Source organism: Protobothrops mucrosquamatus, unplaced genomic scaffold (assembly GCF_001527695.2).
Source record: "Protobothrops mucrosquamatus isolate PMUCROS unplaced genomic scaffold, P.Mucros_1.0 scaffold4836, whole genome shotgun sequence".
NCBI lineage: Eukaryota > Metazoa > Chordata > Lepidosauria > Squamata > Viperidae > Protobothrops > Protobothrops mucrosquamatus.
In genome coordinates this window covers 21,209-41,794 of record NW_015390724.1, presented here as the reverse complement: position 1 = coordinate 41,794, position 20,586 = coordinate 21,209, and the positions used below count along the sequence as shown (strand labels likewise).

The 20,586-nt window shown below is 52.1% G+C and overlaps 1 protein-coding gene across 1 annotated transcript in view; it reads right to left on the bottom strand.

Annotated features, from left to right (window-relative positions):
- Positions 1-13,710, bottom strand: part of ATP13A4 (ATPase 13A4) — a 33,349-nt gene extending 19,639 nt beyond the window's left edge. The window contains exons 1-7 of the mRNA XM_029286759.1: positions 13,647-13,710; positions 7,865-8,038; positions 6,607-6,747; positions 4,695-4,765; positions 4,522-4,602; positions 2,959-3,028; positions 420-554 (exon numbers count right to left, since the gene is read on the bottom strand). Coding sequence (XP_029142592.1) covers positions 420-554; positions 2,959-3,028; positions 4,522-4,602; positions 4,695-4,765; positions 6,607-6,747; positions 7,865-8,038; positions 13,647-13,709 — 735 coding nt within the window. The 5' untranslated portion in view covers position 13,710. The remainder of the gene's footprint in view (positions 1-419; positions 555-2,958; positions 3,029-4,521; positions 4,603-4,694; positions 4,766-6,606; positions 6,748-7,864; positions 8,039-13,646) is intronic.
- Between the last annotated feature and the right edge of the window lie 6,876 nt (positions 13,711-20,586).

Genomic DNA, 20,586 nt, shown 5'->3' with positions numbered 1-20,586 from the left:
ACGCCTTGCCTTCTTCCAGGTTAACTTGTGCTGCTTCGTCTCTTAGAATTTCTTGGTCAACCCAGGGTCTCTCCAGGATCTGTGCTTTGGAGCAATTTTGTTGAACCCAGGTCACCTCCTGTTCCTAGTAGCCCACCAGGAACTGCCCCACAAATGCCGGGAAACCCCTGAAGCAGCTGGCAACATTCATCCAGATCCAGGAAGCACCCGGGGGGGGGGCAGCCCAAGGCTCCAACCCCACCAGATGCTCCATGCATTTGAGCTCTTGTAGGGGCCGGGCAAATCCTGGTTGGTGGCAGCATCAGGACAGGACTTGCCAGGAAGATGAGACAGAATGAACCGATTAGCTACCAATCAATGCCTCAGGCTGGTGATGAGAAGACACTTTGGTGACCAGGGAGGGACAGGGAGGTGCTCACCTTTCTGAGGTCATACACAGTGAGTGAAATGGAAAGGAGGGACATGATGATTATGGCCACAGAATACTCCGTGTAATTCTCTGCAAACCACAGGCAGACACTGAAGACTTGGAAGATGTAAAATGGATGGAGCACCTGGGAAGGGGAAGAAAGAACCTGGTGGTTAGGTCAGGTCACCACAATACGAAAAAAGAGGTTAGGACTCTGGAAAGAGTGCAGAGAAGAGCAGCAAAGATGATCAGGGGACTGGAGACTAAAACACACGAAGAACAGCTGCAGGAATTGGGTCTGTCTAGTCTAGAGAAAAGAAGGACAAGGGGGGACATGATAGCAGTCTTCCAGTGTCCCAGGGGCTGCCCCAAAGAAGATGGGGGGGGGCAACCTATTCTCCAAAGCATGAGAAGGAAAGACGAGAAGCAACGGATGGAAATTCATCAAGGAGAGAAGCAACCTGGAACTAAGGAGGAATTTCCTGACAGTGAGGACAGTGGAACAGAAGTTGCCTCCAGACGTTGTTTGGAGCACAACCCTTGACCCCGTGCCTGGCCAAAGGGCAGAGAGCCATTTCCCAGGAGGGACAACCTCCTGTTGCACCTGCAGCTGCGCCAAGGCCACGTGGACCCCGGACAGCCCCACCAGCATGGCTGAGCAGAGGGGCTGAGTCCCTTGCTTCGCATCCTCCCCATGGCTCCGAGAAAAACCCTGTCAGAAAGGAATCAATTTGGAATCTCTTGGGGCCTTTTTGCAAGCAGGATTTTAATTAAGGTAAGATTAAACCACTCGACCGGGTTCAGAAAATCTTCACAGGAATTGCCCAGAGCTGCAGAAACAGGAATTGCTACTCCAGAAAAGACAGAATGTTCTGGCTGAATAAATCCTTTGTTGACTGAGCTGCTAATCTGGCTCTCAAAAAGCAGCAGGAAACGTACGGTAGCTTTGCCGGGACTGTGCCAGGGCCCCTGCGCAGGGCTGCTCAGGTGGGTTGGCACCTACGGAGGTTGTCCCCACAAGGGAACCTTCTCTGGCTGAGCTGAATTGGTAGGAGCCCCCCTTTCCCCCCTCCCCCCATTGCCCACCCAAGTTCTCTCCGCTCTCTCTCTCTCTGGCAATGAGCAGAAAGGTGGCTGGGAGACCTCCGTACAGGGATCATCTGAGCCACTTCAGGGAAGGCGCACCAATCCACAGGGCTGAAAGTTCACTGGCCCCGATGGTGAGGATGACCACCCCCCACCCAGAAGGTCAGCCTATTCCCCAAGGCTCCAGAGGGCAGGACAAGAAGCAACAGATGGAAACTCATCAAGGAGAGAAGCAACCTGGAATTAAGGAGAAATTTCCTGACAGTGAGAACGATAAACCAGGGGAACGGCTTCCCTCCAGAAGTTGTGGGTGCCTCCATCACTGGAGGTTTTTAAAAAGAGGCTGGACATCCACCTGTCTGGAATGGTAGAGGGCCTCCTACTTGAGCAGGGGGTTGGACTAGAAGACCTCCAAGGTCCCTTCCAACTCTGTTATTCTGACTCGTGTGTCCATTTTAAGAAGTGCAGGAGCAAGGAGCCCTGAGCTCATAAAGTGAACACGATCAGAAGATTCCCTGGGATGTCAGGAGCGTCACAGTCTGGAACAGCTGGGCAGGCTACATCTGGACATTTTCACAGGTCAGGAGCAAAGGAGGTGAAGACAGCAGTCAGATAAACCCTTAGAAACGAGCCAGAAGGGATCAGTGCTGGAGAAAAACTGCAGGTTGCCATCTCTAAAGCCGCAAGAGGAGGAAAACGCTGCTGGTGTGGAGACTTCCAGAAGGCCTCCCCTTGGGAGTTCTAGCAGGGTCCCAGTGCTTCCTGTACCAAAAAGGGAGCTGGGGACGAGGAAGACAAAAGTGTTCGCCTGCTGCCAGGCGGACAGTGGACAAACCAAGACAGGAGACTGTCTCAAAGGAGGAATCGGCTGCGGTTCTTTTCTGCCATTGGAAGAAGGTCCACCAAGGGCCGGCGTGCAGAACCACCAAGGAATGACTAGAGCAGTGATGACGAACCTTTTAGAGACCGAGTGCCCAAACTGCAACCCAAAACCCACTTATGCATCGTCGGGTGCCGGGTGGGTGTGGCCCATTGGGTGGGCGTGACCCATTGGGTGGGCATGGCTGCAGTGGTAACGGCAGACTGGGGGGGGAGACTAAAAAGTTCAATCAATCAATTCCAACTTTGCAAGATCTTTTTTTTCCCTGTGAAAAGTTGAAATTGACTGATTGATTGAACCTTTTTTTTTTTTTTTGCACATGCGGGGTGGAGGCCTAAAGCGAAAAGGTTTTATAAAACCAGCTGAAGGCCCAGGACTGGGGCGACGGCGCACGTGCCCACAGAGAGGGCTCTGAGTGCCGCCTCTGGCACCCGTGCCATAGGTTCGCCACCACTGGACTAGGATGCAGAAGGACCAAGAGATGCTCTTTGCGTGGGGAGGAAAGAGAAGCCCAAGACACCCCAATTCTCCACCTTGGCTCACAGAACCTGCCAGAGAAGCTAGTCCACCGAAAGGGAAGTACCTCCTTGACCAGCAGCTTCCAGATCGGCGTGACTTCAATGTCGATGGCGTTGGGGCCACAGACTTCTCTCCTGTGGATACGGAAGGGAGAGATGACCTCAGGGTCCACCTCCGAGGCCAAACACTGAAGCCATTTCTCAACTTGCAGGGCCTTGGTGCTTGTTTTGCTCCGGGAACAGGAGACATGGTTTTCCCCAACAGCTCTTCCCAATGCCTGGAGTTGGGCTTGGGGGGGCTTCTGCTGTCAGGTGTGCAGTGTCTCCTGAAGCAGAGCCTGTCCTTGGAAGACCTGGAAGATATCCCCAGGTCCTTCCCAAACTAGAACTGCCCCCCCACACCTCTGGGAGCAAGGAGCTGCCCCATAGCTTCCTTTATCTACCTGTGTTTTGATATCCCAGCTCTTGTCCAAAATGCTGTCCAAGGGGCCACCAGCAGGTTACACCTCAAACTTGTGGGGTCCTTGGTGCTCTCTGAGCTTGGATGTTTTCTTGCAGATGTTTCATGACCCAAGTAGGTAATATTTTTGGTGAGGTTTCTAGCACTGATGATGTTACTTAATTTGGGTCATGAAATGTCTGCAAGAAACCATCCAAGCTCAGAGAGCACCAAGGACCCCACAATTCCACCCTAAGCTACAAAGATTATCTTCTCTTGGTAACACCTCAAATTACAACACTTCAATGTGAACCTTCAGATTGTGTTGTTCTTAATTGCGAAGTCATGTCCGACCCATCGTGACCCCATGGACAACGTTCCTCCAGGCCTTCCTGTCCTCTACCATAATCTTCTGGAGTCCATTGAAGCTCACGCCTCCTGCTTCAGGGACTCCATCCAGCCACCTCCTTCTCTGTCGTCCCCTTCTTCTACTGCCCTCCATCTTTCCCAGCATTAGGCTCTTCTCCAGTGAGTCCTTCCTTCTTATTAGGTGGCCAAAGAACTTGAGTTTCAACTTCAGGATCTGGCCTTCTAAAGAGCAGTCGGGGTTGATCTCCTCCAGGACTGACAGGTTTGAACGCCTTGCAGTCCAGGGGACTCGCAGGAGTCTTCTCCAGCACCAGAGTTCAAAGGCCTCCATTCTTTGGCGCTCAGTCCAACTTTCACATCCATACATTGCAACTGGGAAAACCATGGCCTTGACTATGACCATGGCCAACCCAAATAAATGAATGGAAGAAGGAAGCTGGGCTGCTACTACAAACCAGCAGAGGCCTGCGGAAGCTGAGCAAGTGGCTTGATACTGGCAGTAGAGAAGGGCCCCCATGTCTGGAAAAGGCCTCGGCCTGCGAGGGGTACTTGCCTGGGAGGTGGGGAGATGCTGTTGGGGCTGGCCATTCCATCTCAACAAGTAAGAAACCCACCAGGACCTGTCTGTGGAGATTCTCTGTGGAGAAGCTTCACCGGGACTGTGTTCCCATAAAGAGCAATGGCAGATCCCCTCCACCTTGTGGGTGAAGGTGGCCTGGTGGTCCTCGTGTGCCAAGAGATTCCCCACACGTTGACCCATGAACACAAGCACAGCTTTCTGCCTGATCAGGTGTGTGTTGGCCCTGCTGAGGGGGAGTACCTGAGCTCCTGCTCGGGGCTTGTCAGCCCCGCCCCAAACTTGGCATGCATCTCCAGGCAACTGTGGTGGTCCTCCAGGACTCTGAAAAGGAAGAGGGTCCAGCTGGTGGTACACAAGGGAGGGGGGTTTCCTTCGGCCGTGCCTCCTTCCCCAGCGGTCAGAACTGGACTCACCCAACCTTCCGAAACTCTCGAGCAGAGAAGTCCCAGGCGTAGCGGATCTTCTGCACCTGGAGGGACCGCACCTGTGAGGGCAAGCAAGGACAGCAGGCGTGGTGAGGGGATGGGGGTCAGCGCTGCTTCCAGGCCTGGAGGGGGCCCCACACTGCCTGCCGAGCTTTAGGCTTAAGGAAAAGGCGAACCGGCTGGGTGAGGGGACAACACTGGAGAGCTTGAGGGGGGGGGGAAGAAAAACTATTACAGGTATTCCTCACTTAATGACCGCTCAGTTACAATGGACCTCCCCCTTAATGACCACCCAAAGTTACAACAGACTTGTGGGCATCAGAACCTCAAAAAAAGACGTTCTTGATGCCCACAAGTCCTGTGATCACATTTGGGCAGAGGTCAACCAGCTTCGCATGAATGAAAAATTCTGAAGGGTTATTTTTTTTGTCAGTTTCCAGCATTTATTTCCAGTTTCAGGGGGGGGGCATTTTTTCCCTTGCAACCTTTTTGCTTCTCATCCAAGAAGCTTCTTCTAAAGGCATCCAGACACAATAAAGTCACCAGGTAACCCCGAGAAGCAAGGTGGGAGTTTTCCAGCTGGCAGTGGGGACAGGTGGGGACACCTTCTCCAACCTGGACCCCCACCGAGGTGTGGAATACAACCGCATCTCCCTCCCAAGCAGCATGGCTGTGTATTATGGGAGCTGGGGCTTCTAGGGAGAGCATCTGGGGAATTTCTGCCCTGGTGTGGAATTGGGTGGAATTGGGAATGTCTAGTTTAACGAAGAGAAGGACGAGGGGGGACATGATAGCAGTGTTCCAATCTCTCAGGGGCTGCCCCAAAGAAGAGGGAGTCAAGCTATTCTCCAAAGCGCCTGAAGAAGGCAGGACAAGAAGCAACGGATGGAAACTCATCAAAGAGAGAAGCAACCTGGAACTAAGGAGAAACTTCCTGACAGTGAGGACAATTAACCAGTGGAACAGAAGTTGCCTCCAGAAGTGGTGAATGCTCCAACACTGGAAGTTTTTAAGAAGAGACTGGACAGCCGTTTGTCCGAAATGGTCTAGGGTTTCCTGCCTGAGCAGGGGGTTGGACTAGATGACCTCCAAGGTCCCTTCCAACTTTATTATTATCATCATCATCATCATCATCATCATCACCACCACCATCATCATCATCATCATCATCATCATCATCATCATCATCATCATCATCATCATCATTATTGCAAGCTCCAGCAAAAGTTTGTCTTCCTTGGTGGCATTTTTAAATAATTGTTCGTTTTTTCCTAAAATAACGTGCAATATTAGATTATCTGTAGGGTCCATTCCAATCCCACGATTTCTTGTTCTGACTTCTGTGTGAGTCTGTGTGAATATTATCATATTCCAACCAGTGGAACAACCTGCCTCCAGAAGCAGTGGATGCTCCAACACTGGAAGTTTTTAAGAAGAGACTGGACAGCCATTTGTCTGAAATGGTGTAGGGTTTCCTGCCTGAGCAGGGGGTTGGACTAGATGACCTCCAAGGTACCTTCCAACTTTTTTTTTTTTAATTATTATTATTATTATTATTATTATTATTATTATTATTATTATTATTATTATTATTATTATTATTATTATCTTATTATTAAGAGACGTGTCCCAGTTTCACCTCCCAGCAGCTCACGGGAGAAGCCTGGCAGTGCCCCCCTCGCTCGGCTGAGCCTGGTAAGAGGATTAAAGGCTTGGCTCTGCCCAGCTCCAGCCTTTTCTGCTGGGCCTGAGGGGGCAGGACCCCTAGCAGTTCTCCAAGCCTAGGTGGGTAGCTGAGTGGCAAAAGCAGTCCACCACCCTTGTATCTGCTCGTCCCATCCTTCGGTCCCTTTTGAAGGCTTCTCGGGCTCCACAGAAGGTGGTGGGACTCCATCTTTACCTTGAAGTCTGATTTCACGATGACCCTGTTCAGGAGGGACTCCTCCTCCTCCTCCTCGTCCGTGCCAAGAGAGCTGGGTTTCAAGTGGGCAGACAGAGGGGTCCAGGTCACCTTTCTCTGGGTGCAAATCTGAAATTCATCCTGAGGAAACAGAGCAGAAATTGTGGAGGGACACAACACAGGCTAGAAGAGGGAGAGGAGGAACACAAATGTCCCGTTCAGCACAGCCGGGTTCTTTTCTGAAAGTCCCCTGCAGGGACCAGCTGCCAAATCCACCGAAAGGCTGCCTGGAGTTGGCCCCAGGGTGAGTCTTGGAGACCAGCAGGCAGCCATCTTCCTGCCCACCTGAGCATCTTCTTCATCAGAGCCCCTTCTGGTTGGCATTCACCTTCGTCTAGACCAGGGGTAGGCAACCTTGGCTCTTTTATGACTCGTGGACTTCAACTCCCAGAATGGACTTCAACTCCCAGAGCCAAGGTTGCCTACCCCTGGTCTAGATCAGGGGTCCCCAAACTTGGCAATTTTAAGACTTTTTCTGGGAGTTGAAGTCCACAAGCCTTAAAGTTGCCAAGTTTGGGCACCTCTGGTCTAGGTCAATGCTTCCCAGCCTTCTCCATTTTAAGATGTGTGGATTTCAACTCCCAGAACACCCCAGCTGGTTGGCAGGAGTATTCTGGGTGTTGAAGTCCACACACCTTAAAACGGAGAAGGTTGGGGAAACACTGTTCTGGGGTTTTAACTCAAGACAGCTGTGAAATCTTCCCTGTCCCAATCAAATACTAATGCCCAAATTATCACGGCCCTCGATCCTTCCGCTCTTAGAGGTTCTTTCCGTTCTTTCTATCTTCTCCCCCACCGGACCCATTTTTGCTGGAAACCCTTCGCGGGGTCTGTCCTGGCCAGCCCACCATCGCTGATAGATTCAGGTGAGGAGAGGAGAGTGACTCAAGAACAAGGGAGGTTCCAGATCAAAAGCAAGATCCACCCAGTCTCCCAAACCCCAATAATTTCTCAGGAATGTAAAACTGTAATTCCTTCCTCTGTTTTTCTTTCATTCCTCACCCTCTTTGGCAGTTAAGCGTGATTAGCACTGATGACGTTACCTACTTTGCCTAATGAAAAGTCTGCAAGGAAACCACCAAGCTCAGAGAGCACCAAGGAGCCCTCACTGTGTCCCATCCCCACCCCACCCAGCTACAGATACTCTCCTTTGGAGGCCCAGCTCCCGTGAGGAGGAGGAAAGGAGGGGGGGACCTACTGTGGTTCTGAGCAGTACCACGTCGGCCTCTTCCAAGCTGCAGGGCTGGCAGTTGGCCCAGACGTCCCACTCGGGTTTCCAGCGGAAGAGAAGCAGGAGGCCTCCGCAGGACAGGACGTAGCCAGCCAGGCACAGGGCCCTCCGGAAGCCGTGGGTCTTGTAGCCAAACATCTCCTGGAAGGAAAGAGATTGCCGTGAAGAGAGCCCTCTGCGTGAAGACTCAGTCCTTGTAAAAACTCAGCTCTTTTCAAAATAATCAACCTGTAGGAGAACAGATGGCAGAACCCGGGGCGGAGTCAAAAGAGGAATCAGCCTAGCATCCCTATGTAGCCACAAGCAAACAAAGTCCAACTTCCCTTGAATTCCATCGACTCTTGTCTATCTCTAACCAGTGCTGGCCATTAGTTGAGAAGATTCCTCTGCGTAGGCTTTTAGCAATAAATCAGTTGAATTGAACCTTCACGTGTGGACCTGGCCTTTCGTGCTTGACACAACCATCCGTATATTCAACAAACAGATTTCCCAGCTGCATAAAATACATCTGGGAAGTCACTGAGTCTTGCATCCTGTGTGAATTTTGGATTTTATCCTGAAAGAGGAAACTTTCCAAGACACTCTGTAAAAAGATGAAGAATGTTCACGTGGATCTCACAGACATCTTGAATGGATGCTGTGGGACCCCAGAGCTCAAAAGAGCAATAAGATCGACGTTTCATCCTCCTGGGATTTCCCCACCACCACCACCACCTTCAAGGTATCACTGCTGGAAATGACACAGGGTAGATCCCAGATCCCACGTTGGCATCCTTGGTCAGATGGAAACTGCTGCCTGAGACTCAGAAGTTCCTGTTGCTACCCGGGGGGGGGGGGGAGAAGGTCTGGCTCTGGAGCTGCCCGAGAGGCATTTGTCAAGTATCACAAGAGGAAGAGAAGGAAGAGGAGGAGGGGGGAAGGGGAGGAGGAGGAGAATGGAGGGGAGAGGAGGAGGAGGAAAATGGAGGGAGGAGGAGTATGGGGTCCTTGTCCTTCTCTGAACTTCCGCTGTTTTCTTGCAGATGTTTCATGACCGATCTAGGTAACATCATCAGTGCTGGAAAGGAGGAGGAGGAGGAGGAGGAGGAGGAGGAGGAGGAGGAGGAGGAGGGCCATCCCTATCAATCAAGGAAGTATTTATGAGGGAAGAAGACCGTAAGGTCTGCTGGATGGAGGAGACGGTGATCCAGAGCAGCTTCTGTAGAAACCCATTTGCTCCCTTTTCGGCCGCAGCTCCTGCCAATTTGCCACCCGAGAGGCGAGCAGGACGACCTCTCTGGAAATCCAGTCAGGCAGTGTCCAGAGAGGCGGGGAGCAAGTAGATTTTTGGGTGAAGAAAGCGAGTTTGGGCCCAGGCTGCTTGTGTGGATGGGTTACCTTCTCCAGAGGCCTCCCAGGTCAGCTGGCGGAGCCCTCCTAGTCCACTGCAGCCTCTTTCCCCTGACCTGCATCTGGCCAGGTTAGGCCGGCCTCCGAAATAAAGCAAGCTGTGCTGTGGGGGCAATTGCGCTGGGCAGCCGGGTGCCTGGAGGGCAGAGGAGGGAGGAAAGAGGGCGAACCAGGCGCTTTGGGGTCCAGAGGACTCCATGAGGTTCATTTCAGGGCTGTTTTGCATGCCTGGGGGGCCAAATGCCAGGTCTGTTCCTGGGCTCCCTCAAAGCAGCCACTTTTGTCCCATTTTGGGGAGGGGGCTTTGAGCAAAGCAGCAGGTGAGAGGCCTCCTGCCTTTACAGGCAGTCCTCAACTTACGACAACGATGGAGCCTCAGATTTATGTTAAGTGAGTTTTGCCCCATTCAATGACTTTCCTTGCCATGGTTGTTAAGTGAATCACTGTGGTTGTTAAGTGAGTCTGGCTCCCCCACTGCTTGTTGGAAGGTCGCAAAAGGGGATCACATGACACACACACACAGGAACACAGCGACCGTCCTAAGTATGAACCAGTTGCCAAGCCTCTGAGTTTTGATCATGGAGATGCTGTGACAGTCATTAAGTGTGAAAAACGGACACGTCACTTTTTTCAACTGTTGCAACTTCGGTCACTAAACAAACTGCTGTAAGTCAAGGACTCCCTGTCCCCTCGTCATCCCAGCTTCACCAAAGTGGTCTGCTCCGGAAAAGCTGCGGATCATCGGCCAGCCTCTCCCTCCCGTGCAACCGTCGGTGCTACTGGCCCAGGATTATGGGGACTGAAGTCCAATACTGCCGAAGGGACGCGAAGCAGCTCCGAGGAGCCAGAGAGAGCTGCGTGCAAGGTGTGAGGAATTTGGCACCCAGCGCCACTCGGTCCCGTCCTGGCAGATGGAGAAGGTCCCTCCCGGCTGAGGCAAGGCAGGCAGTGACCGGTTCTTCAGGGTGGGGCTTCCTTCCTGGATCTCTCCCCGGGTTTTGAACTCTGGGGTTTAATTGCTTTAATCTACGCTGTAATTGCCCGTCCTGTGTTTCCTTTAATTGCCTTCTTTTTATTCTGCTTGGGATTGTCGTGAGTCTGGCCTGTTTTCTGCCAGGCGTCCCTGAAGAACGCCCGACCAAAATTACCAGCACAGCCTCAGATATGCAGGGCCCGGCCCCTGGCCCCAGCTGCCAAGCGACACCGGGCCGAGGGTGGCAGAAGGTGACAGATCCGGTCTGCGGTTTTGCCACGCAGGAACTGCCGCCTTCTGCCACCATCGGCTCCTGCAGGCTGGCCTCCCTTGTCTCCAGCCCCGGCTCCTTCCTGCACCCCGCCCCCCGTCCCTCTTTTTTCTCCTCTGAATCTGTGGGGTCTGGCCCAAGAGAGAGAGAGGAAGCCGTTTCCTGGTTTGTTTCGGAGAAACTCTTCTCCCAAATTTGGGGATGCGTCCCCCTAATATTGCGGAAGTGATCCAAGGCTGGGCCTCTGGTGGAGGATGAGGCTAAACGCCCCTATTAAGACATCCACGGGGAGCAGCTGGATCCAAGGATTCTTGAGTGGGACCTGGTGGGTCCGGGGCCTGCAGGGGATGTCCCAGTGGGTCTTGGGATGGTCCCTGCCTGAAAGGAAGAAGCCGAAGCCCCTCAGCAACAAAGGCTCAGCACCCAGGCTCAGCTGAGGAACAGCCCCCCCCCTCAGGAAGGATGGGAGAGCCAGAGTGAAGCCCTGCTTGGAAGGGGGATGTTCAGGGTCTGGGAGAAGCTGAGGAGCCCCCCCCCCATCCCGATGGCAGCCTGGGACCCCTTGCCCAACCCTTCAATGGGCTCCTGCATGACTACCCCAGGTAGCTTCAACATATGGAGAGGGTTGGACTAGATGACCCACAAGGTCCCTTCCAACTCTGTAATTCTAATTCTAATTCTAATTCTAATTCTAATTCTAATTCTAATTCTAATTCTAATTCTAATTCTAATTCTAATTCTAATTCTAAGCCTAAGCCTAAGCCTAAGCCTAAGCCTAAGCCTAAGCCTAAGCCTAAGCCTAATTCTACTCTCCTCCTGAGCTACTACTGACCCACCTCCCTGCAACAGTACATTGTCCGGCTAGCTTGGTTGCTAGCCGGACAATGTACTGTCAACTCTCCACGGCCAGCTTGCTGCAACCAATTCACCCAACATCGAAAAAATGGTGGGATAGAATCATCAAAGAAAGGATGAGAAAGGAGAGACAAAATGAAACCTGGATGACGAAAATTAAAATACTGTAATTTTAAAATTATTTTAAATAATTAAATTGAATGGTTGGATTGTCCTGCAGAGAGTTGTCCGGGGTGAGCTGACCCATTCCATCCAGGGAGGAAAGCCAAGGGAGGGGGAGGGCAGTGAGTGTCAAAGAGGGAAGGGCCAGAAGGGGGCAGGAGAGCCTTCCGGGCCGGGCACAGAGTCCAAATTTCAGCACTGAGAAAATGAGGCTTCACACCCAAACACGCCCCTCTGCTGGGTACCCCTACAGAGGTTGTAAGCTGCCCACAGTCACTGGGCAGCAAGATGGGCGGCATATAAGGTCAATTAAATTAGTTTCGATTAACCTTAATGAACCTTGTCTATTATCTATTAATCAAATTAATTTTGATATTTATTACATGTTAATTTAACATACAATTTAATGTTACGCTCTGGGTTCCTTGGCCTTGCCAAGTGCTGAAAATGAAAGTTAAATGCATAACTTGGAAAAGGTGCGTCTCCTACGGAGTATGGAGAGACCGGGGGGGGGGCTTTGCCACCTCCGCCCCTCCCGAAAAAAGGCCAGGGAGAGCCGCTTTCTGCCTGCGGTGCCCCCCCCCGCCCCCCAACTCTGCCCAGCCTCTCCGGGGGCCCGACAGAGCCCGTGCGCCGCTTCCAGAGAGCTGCGGGGCGGGCTGCCTCTCGGCCGGTCTGCCTCGCAGGTAGGGTTGCCAGGGGTCCACTATTTGAGTGGACAGTCCGCTTTTTTCACATTATGTCCGCTATTTTTTTTCACAAAATAGTGGACTTTTTTTTTTATTCGAAAGCTTTAGGATGAAATGGTACGTAATCTAAAGCTGTACAGTCTACTTTTTTTACTACTTAACCGCCCCCCCCCCGCTTGTCCGCTATTTTTGGGAAGCAGCCCTGGCAACCCTACGAGTCGCAGGCGGAGAGAAGACGGGGCGGCGAGAGGCCGGAGGCGGCCTTCGGGGCGCCGCGTCCCTCGCTCGGCTCCGGCAGAGGAGACGGAGGCCGGGGGAGGAGCGCAGCCAGGCCCGGGGGAGCCGGGCTGGGCTCGGGGTTTCCGAAGGACGCCGGCCGACCCTTGGCCCCCGCTCCCGCAGAGGGGACCCCCCCGGGCAGACGAGGCCGGAGGAAGCCCCCCACCCCCCCCACCACCTGCCCAGGCGCCCCGCTGTGGCTTCGGGGGGGGGGCGGACGGGGCGCCTCGAGGTCAACGTCTTCTCTCTGCGACGAGCGGGACCCCCTCCCTCCCCCCCGTGACCTCCCTCTCAAATTAGGCCCCCTCCGTCAGCGGAGAGGAAGGCTGCGGGCGGGATGGGGAGCAGCTGCGGGGGGGGGGCAGAAAGCGCCTCGGAGCGCGGACTGGCGAAGGGGAACGGGGGGGGCTCCCGCAAAAAAACCCCCCGCCGAAGACCCGGCAGGGGCAGCGGAGCTGGCAGCCTCCCTGCTCCAGCGAGGAGGGCGGCGGGCAGCGGCTGGGACGGCGCCCCCTTCGCCTCCCCGAGAGCCCCAGCTGGCGGGCAGAGCCGGCGCTTCGGAATAGCAGCCGCGGCCGCGCGGGCTCCCCGGCTTCAGCCCGGGTCTGGTCACAGCTCAGCCAGCAAAGCGGGGGAAACGAGACCCCCCCCCCAACACACACACAGTACTTATTGGGGGGGGGCGTTGCGCCTTCAGGCCGCTCTTAGCTCCGGGCAACGTCTTGAGCGCAGCTGGGGAGGAATCAGAATGTCCCAGTGGCGGCGACGCAACTATAATCCTTTGTGCAATCAAGCCCGGGAAAAAGACCCCCCCCCTTTTTTTTTTTTTTTTGCTCTGCTGGTTGGGGGGGGTCTGCGCCCTTTCCAGCGAGGCCCCCTCCCAGGAAGAGTCGGCGACGGCCAAGTTCCGCCGAGGAGGGCTTCGCAGTGCAGACAGAGGGCAGCTGCCGCGCTCTCAGCACCAGAGCCGGTTTCCTTGGAAAGAGTTTCACCCCCTTCGGCCAGCCCCGTCCCCTCTGCCCCGTTGCCGGAGCCTTGGGGCCAGCCCTGCGGGGACGCTTTTCCCCGGAGCAAGAGGCGGCCTCCGGGGCGACGGTGGGGAAGAGCGAGCAATGGGGGGGGCGGACTCACCATTTCAGCCTCCTCTCCCTGGTTGAGCAGGGCCCTGTGGCTCCCTCCATGCTTCTCCCCCATGGGCAGCCGTCCAAGCCTGCTAGTGCAACTGCCCTTCCCGGGGCTCCAGGGATGGGGCCCGCTTATATACCAGGCTGACCTGCAGGGCCGCCCCTTCCTCCTGCCAGCCTCCTGCTGCTGAAGGACGGCTCCTCCCTGGAGCTCCAGGTGAAAACACCTTTCCTCGCCCTCCTTCCTCCAGCGCTGAGGAGACCGGGCTCCCTCCTGATGGGGCCACTCCAGAGTTCCACCTGCCCAGGCAGGCTCCAGGCCAGGCAAAGGGAGGGGGCTTCCTGCAGTGATCAGGAGATGTATTTGCAGGGGGGGGGCTCCTGACAAAGGCAGGTATTGTGTGAGTGCCACCACCGCTTGTGGGAGAGAGGAGGCCTGGAGGTGCTTCCTCCCCTTTTCATGCTCCTGAGGGCCCCCCCCCAAACCCCTTGCTCTTCTGCTTCCCATCCTGAATGGGCAGAGGAAACCCTGCAGGGAGGACAAGCTAATCCTTAAAGTAGGAACCATGGACAGAGTCCATACAGGGCAAAATAAAAGTTTTTCTGGGCCATTCTTATTTCATTCTTCGAGAAAGTGACTAAACTAATAGACCAGCGAAATGCTGTGGAAATAGTATACTTAGATATCATTAAGGCATTCGACAAAGTAGACTATTGCTTGGTAAGCTAGAAAACGTGGAATAGACAACATCACCACCAGATGGATTTGTAGCTGGCTGACAAACCGTACTCAGCGAGTAGTCCTCAATGGCACTACGTCTACATGGAGGGAAGTGAGTAGTGGGGTACCACAAGGTTCCGTCTTAGGCCCAGTAAACTCTTCAATATCTTCATCAATGACTTAGATGAGGGAATTGAAGGGGAACTCATCAAATTTGCAGATGACACCAAACTGGCAGGAGTAGCCAACACCCCAGAAGACAAACTCAGGATCCCAAAAGATCTTGACAAACTTGAACAATGGGTCCTATCCACCAAAATGAAGTTTAATGTGGAGAAAAGCAAACTTTTACATTTAGGCAGGAAAAACCAAAGGTATAAGTACAGATTAGGTGACACCTGGCTCAAAAACAGTAACTGTGAGAGGGACCTTGGAGTCCTAGTAGACTATCACTTGACTATGAGTCAGCAGTGTGCAGCAGCAGCCAAAAAAAGGTAATACAGTCCTGGTTTAAATAGAGGCATAGAATCAAGATCACGTGAGGTATTAGTACCGCTTTATAAAACCCTAGTGAGGCCACACCTGGAATACCGCAGCCAATTTTGGTCACCATACTACAAAAAAGATGTTAAGACCTTGGAAAAAGTTCAGAGAAGAGCAACTAAGATGATCCAAGGCCTGGAGACTAAAACATACGAAGAATGGCTGCAGGACTTGGGTTTGGCTAGTCTAAAGAAAAGAAGAAATAGGGGAGACATGATAGCAGTGTTCCAGTATCTGAGGGGCTGCCACAAGGCAGAGGGGTCACGTTATTCTCCAAAGCACTAGAGGGAAGGACAAAAAACAATGGTTGGAAACTGACCAAGGAGAGAAGCAACCTGGAATTAAGGAGAAAGTTCCTAACAGTGAAGACAATTAACCAGTGGAACAGGTTGCCACCAAAAGTTGCAGGTGCTCTATCAATGGAGGTTTTTAAGAAGAGACTGGACAGTCACTTGTGTGAGATGGTAATGGTTCTCCTGCTTGAGCAGGGGGCTGGACTAGAAGACCTCCAAGGTCCCTTCCAGCTTCTAGAAGACCTCCAAGGGTCCCTTCCCTTCTGTTCTGTTCTTTGTTTTCTGGCTCTTTGGAATTTCCTGGGCCCTTTCTCGAGAGAAATTCCACCACAAACTTAGCTGGGCTTCTGGGACACCACAGGAAGGTCCCCAGAAAGCTGAAGTTGCTGCAACCAGAAGCCTTTTTCCCCAAGAACAGGGCAGAAGCAGCAGACGAGGCTTTACAATCCCTGAAGAGCCCCTCTCAGCTGGTTCTGCGGGGGATGCTCATCCGATCTGGGGTCTCTCTAGTCATAGGCAGGTGGAGGGAAGGGGGGACCCAGCCGTCCTCAACACAGGCTCTCTGCCTGCCACTCAAGTGAATCAGGGCACCGCTGACAGCTGCGCTACCCAAACTATGTGCCGCTTCTCCCTGGTCTTCTCAATGGAGCCACTCCTTTTAACATTTAAACATTCATTTTAACAGACACTCCTAAAACGCTGCAAAAAAAAAAACAACCCTTCCCTCCTCCTCCTCCATCTCCTTAGGTCCAGTGTTTCTCAACCTTGACAATTTTAAGGCATGTGGACTTCAACTCCCAGAATTCCACAGCCAGCTTTGCTGGCTGTGGAATTCTGGGAGTTGAAGTCCACATGCCTTAAAATTGTCAAGGTTGAGAAACACTGCGCTTAGGAAGAGGGAGCCAGCCAAGGATGGGGCCTCCTGTGCCTGCAACTAGCACTGGGGGCTCTCCTCAAAGGAGGGGCACTTGACATTTGGTAAAACACTAATATTCCTTTAAATAATTAAGATAGTTGATAGCATAACAACTATTTCCAATCATCAACCTTAATACTTAATATAATAAAGCTCTAAAATCTCTTCCTATTCTAACGTGTTTCAACCCACTGATAAAATTTCCCCCAGGTTTTATAAAAGATTGAATCTTCTTTCTCCTTCATCTCTAACGTTAATCTGTCCATTTCTGCACATTCTAGGATTTTCAAAATTATAATCTGGTCTGATGGTAGGTTTTCATTTTTCAAAAATTGGGCGAATACTATTCTTGCAGCTGTTAATACATGTAATATTAAATAATCATTTTCTTTGCCGGAGTTAGGTCTTAATATACCTAACAGGAACAGTTCCGGTTTAAATTCTATCTGGATTTTCATCATTTTTTTCTAACCATCTATGAATCTTAGACCAATATGTTTTTTGCAATAGAACATGTCCACCAGGCATGATAATAAGTACCCGGTTTTTGCTTACATTTCCAACATGTATCTGATAAATTTTTAAACATTTTCGCTAAGCGAACTGGTGTCATATGCCATGTATAAAACATTTTATATAAGTTTTCTTTGTATGTTACTGCTTTAGTAAGTTTGATATTTTTATCCCACAGTTTTTGCCAGTCTTCTAATTCTATAGAATATCCAAAGTTCTTCGCCCATACTGTCATTGTCTCTTTTACTTGTTCTTCTTCCATCTTCCAATTTAATAAGTATTTATAAAGCTTCTTAATCAAATGTTCATCTGTTTTTAAAAGTATTTTATCAAGTGGAGTCAGCTCTTTGTAAAATCCCATTATTTGTATGTCTTTTTCATATCTTGTTTGAATTTGCAAATAGGACCACCATGTTAAGTCAATACCTTGTTGAAGGGCTTGCCTGTCTTTGAGTTTTCCGTCCTTGTCCAAAATGTCTTTATAACTAACAAGTTTATCATAATTAATCAAATTCGGATAAGCAAATGCTTCCATCGTTGAAAGCCACTCAGGAATTTTCATATACATTTTGTGTCTAACTTTCTCCCATTCACAGACTAAAACATTTCTTATAGCATGGTTTTGAAAATACTTATGTATTTTAGCTTTCTCGTACCATAAAAAGGCATGCCAGCCTAGTTGAAGGTCATATCCTTCTAAATAGAGAATTCGCTTATTTCTCAGAGTAATCCATTCTTTAAGCCAAAGCAAAATAGCTGCTTGATAATAAAGTCTCCAATCCGGAAGTCCAAAACCCCCTCTATCTTTCGAGTCTTGTAAAAGTTTACATTTCATTCTTTCTTTCTTTCTTTGCCATTTAAATCTTAATATCATTGCGTTTAAATCGTCAAAAAATTTCTTACCCAGCTTTACAGGAACTGTTTGAAATAAAAAAAATTAGCTTTAGTAAAATGTTCATTTTAACAGTCGCTATTCTTCCTAACAATGATAGTTGGAGATTTTCCCATTTTTCCAGGTCGATTTATATCGATTTATTCTTATAAATGTCTAGTATTATATAAACAATAATATTCAATATGAAGACCCGGACGACAGCTTGTTCGCTGAATTATGTATTTACTGTAGTTATCCACACCCTGTCCCCTTTATCCCGATTTTCCTGTACCTGCACCGACCCCACCTTTTCCCTACCCATATAAAATCTAATAAAATATATTTTTTTTAAAAAAAAAAAAAAAAGGAGGGGCACTTCATAGACAAAAGAAAGCTGCAAATCCTGGGCTTTCCTGGAGAGCAGGAAACTAGGAAGGACAGCAGATGCTTCCACAGGTGTGTAATCCCAATCCCAGTGATATGCAAAATTACCAATATTGAGGGGGAGGGGATTGTTTACTATTTGTGGGTACCATTCTGATCGCTCGGAGTTCAGGTGGTGCACCCCACAGAAGAAAGGAAGAAAAAAAACCGCACGAGCCACAGAACCGAGATAAAATAAGCACAGGTGTCCCAACCACCCAAAGATCTGCTGGAACAAACCGTCTCCTTTTCCAAGGAGAAGGAAGTCGGGAGAAAGCCCCCTTTGGCCTCTGCTGCCCCCAGGAGGTCCTCCCTTCCTGGAGGGAGGAAACGACCCCACAGCAACTGGATTTCCCTGGGGAGAAGCAAGAGACAAGCAAAAGGGCTGGCCTACCGAAGTTGTGGGTGCGCCATCAGTGGAAGGTTTTAAGGATATTGGACAGTCTGATTTGGTATATAGGGTCTCCTGCTTGAGCAGGGGGTTGGACTAGAACAGGGCTTTTCAACCTTTTCACCCATTGTACCACTTTTAGGATACGGCAACATCCAAGTACCACCAGTCGCCTAGCAAAAAAAAAAAAAAAGGAAAAAAGGGATAAAGTACAGGTAGTCCTCGACTTACAACAGTTCGCTTAGTGACTGTTCAAAGTTACAATGGCACTGAAAAAAGTGCCCCCCAAGCCACAGCCGAGCAAGACGCCTGCCTGCCCACCCAGCTGCGCTCTTCCTCCTATCCGAGGTTTTCATTGTTGTGAGCATTTCTGTTGAGGATTGGCAGCAGGGGTGGGGTGGGGGGTGTTTGGTTTTTATTCCCCCCCCCCAATCTGCTGGGTGGTTGCAGCAGCTTTTGGTCACTTCACATGACCCTGGGACACTGTGACCGTCATAAATATGAATCAGTTGCCAAGCATCTGAATGTAAGATCCTGGAGGTGCTGCAATATTCCAGCTGATCGGCACTTCTTCTGGGCTCAGCAGAAGCACCAGGATCAGCGCTGAGCTCCAGCTGGAGCCTGGCGCTGATCCTGACGCTTCCACTGAGCCCTGACAGCCCTGCAGCTCCAGCCATCTCTCGCTCAGGCTTGTGCGGTGCTGCCATCGGTTCAGCTCATTCCCCTCCCCCGCTACCACTTTTCTAGGATGGTCGCGTACCACCTGCCAGGTGCCAATGTACCACAGGGGGTACCCGTACCACTGGTTGAAAAGCCCTGGACTAGATGACCTCCAAGGTCCCTTCCAGCTCTGCTATTCTGTTAATTTTCAGTACAAGTACTGAAGGGGGCAGACCGGAACAAGTGTTCGGACCAACTATTAACTATTATCAGGCCAGAGGGAGGTTGTGACGCAGGTTCACAACCACACACACACACACACAAACACACAGGGTGTCTCAGAGGCCTCCCTCCGTGGGGCTGGCAGAGAAAGCTCCCCCAGCGCCCTCCTGCCCTTCGGCTGTGCAGTGGGCGCTCGGACCTCTGGACGGAGGCGGTGGGGGTCTCGGAGGCAGAGGGAGGCAGCTCGGCCTTCCCAGTCTCACATTCTGAGTAGCTGAATTGGGCTCTTTGGGACCAGGGAATGGGTAAAAGCAGCAGGCCGGCTGGGAGCATTCTGGGAGTCGGAGTCCCTGAACACCAGCTGGCAGAAGCTGGGAACTGGAGATGATATGGGCTGGCAGGGGATTCTGGGAGTTGGAGTCCCTGTATATCACCTAAGGCAGGGATAGGCAACCTTGGCCCTTTTATGACTCGTGGACTTCAACTCCCAGAATTCCTGAGCCAGCACAGCTGGCTCAGGAATTCTGGGAATTGAAGTCCACGAGTCATAAAAGGGCCAAGGTTGCCTATCCCTGACCTAAGGGCTTCTGGGAGCCTGGAGTCCATGTGTGCCAGTTGGGGGATTCTGGGAGTTGGAGTCCATGTACAGTAGCTGGGGACGGCTGGGAACTGGAGATGATATGGGCTGGCAGGGGATTCTGGGAGTTGGAGTCGCTGAACACCAGCTGGCAAGAGCTGGGAACTAGAGATGATATGGGCTGGCAGGGGATTTTGGAAGTTGGAGTCCCTGCACATCAGCTAACGCCTTCTAGAAGCCGGGAGCCCACGTGTGCCGGTTGGGGAATTCTGGGAGTTGTAATCCACCGATGTCAGAGTTGCTGAGACTGAGCCAGGCCAATCTGCGGATTCGGGGCTGCCCGGGCTCGGGCCTCCGAGGAAGGTCCTTCGGAGACCCGCATGCCCCGTCTCCGTCCGGGCAGAGGAGCGCAGCTCCAGCGCCGAGCCCTTCCGGGCAGCCGCCGAGGGCTGCGGGACCCGAGGCCGGGCTGGAGCGGCTTGGCGCGACTCTTCTGCACTTTCGTGAGTCTACAGCACCGCGCGTCCGCCCAATCGCGTTCCAGCCCGGGACCTGGCGCGCAGGCGCAGCGCTTCGGCGGACGGCCCGGAAGCGGAAGCGGCTGAAGGGCGAGAAGGCGGCGGCGGCGGGGAAGGACCGGCCGGGCCGGGCGGCGCAGGATGTGGCGGGCCCACTCGGCGGCGGCGGCGGCGGCGGCCTGGTTAGTGCGGGGCGCCCCCCCCCAAGACCCGGGCCCGCGATTGCCGGCTCCCGCCGGGTCTGAGCGGAAGGAGGGCCAGGGCGGGGAGCGGGATCCGCGTCGCTCCCGGGAGCG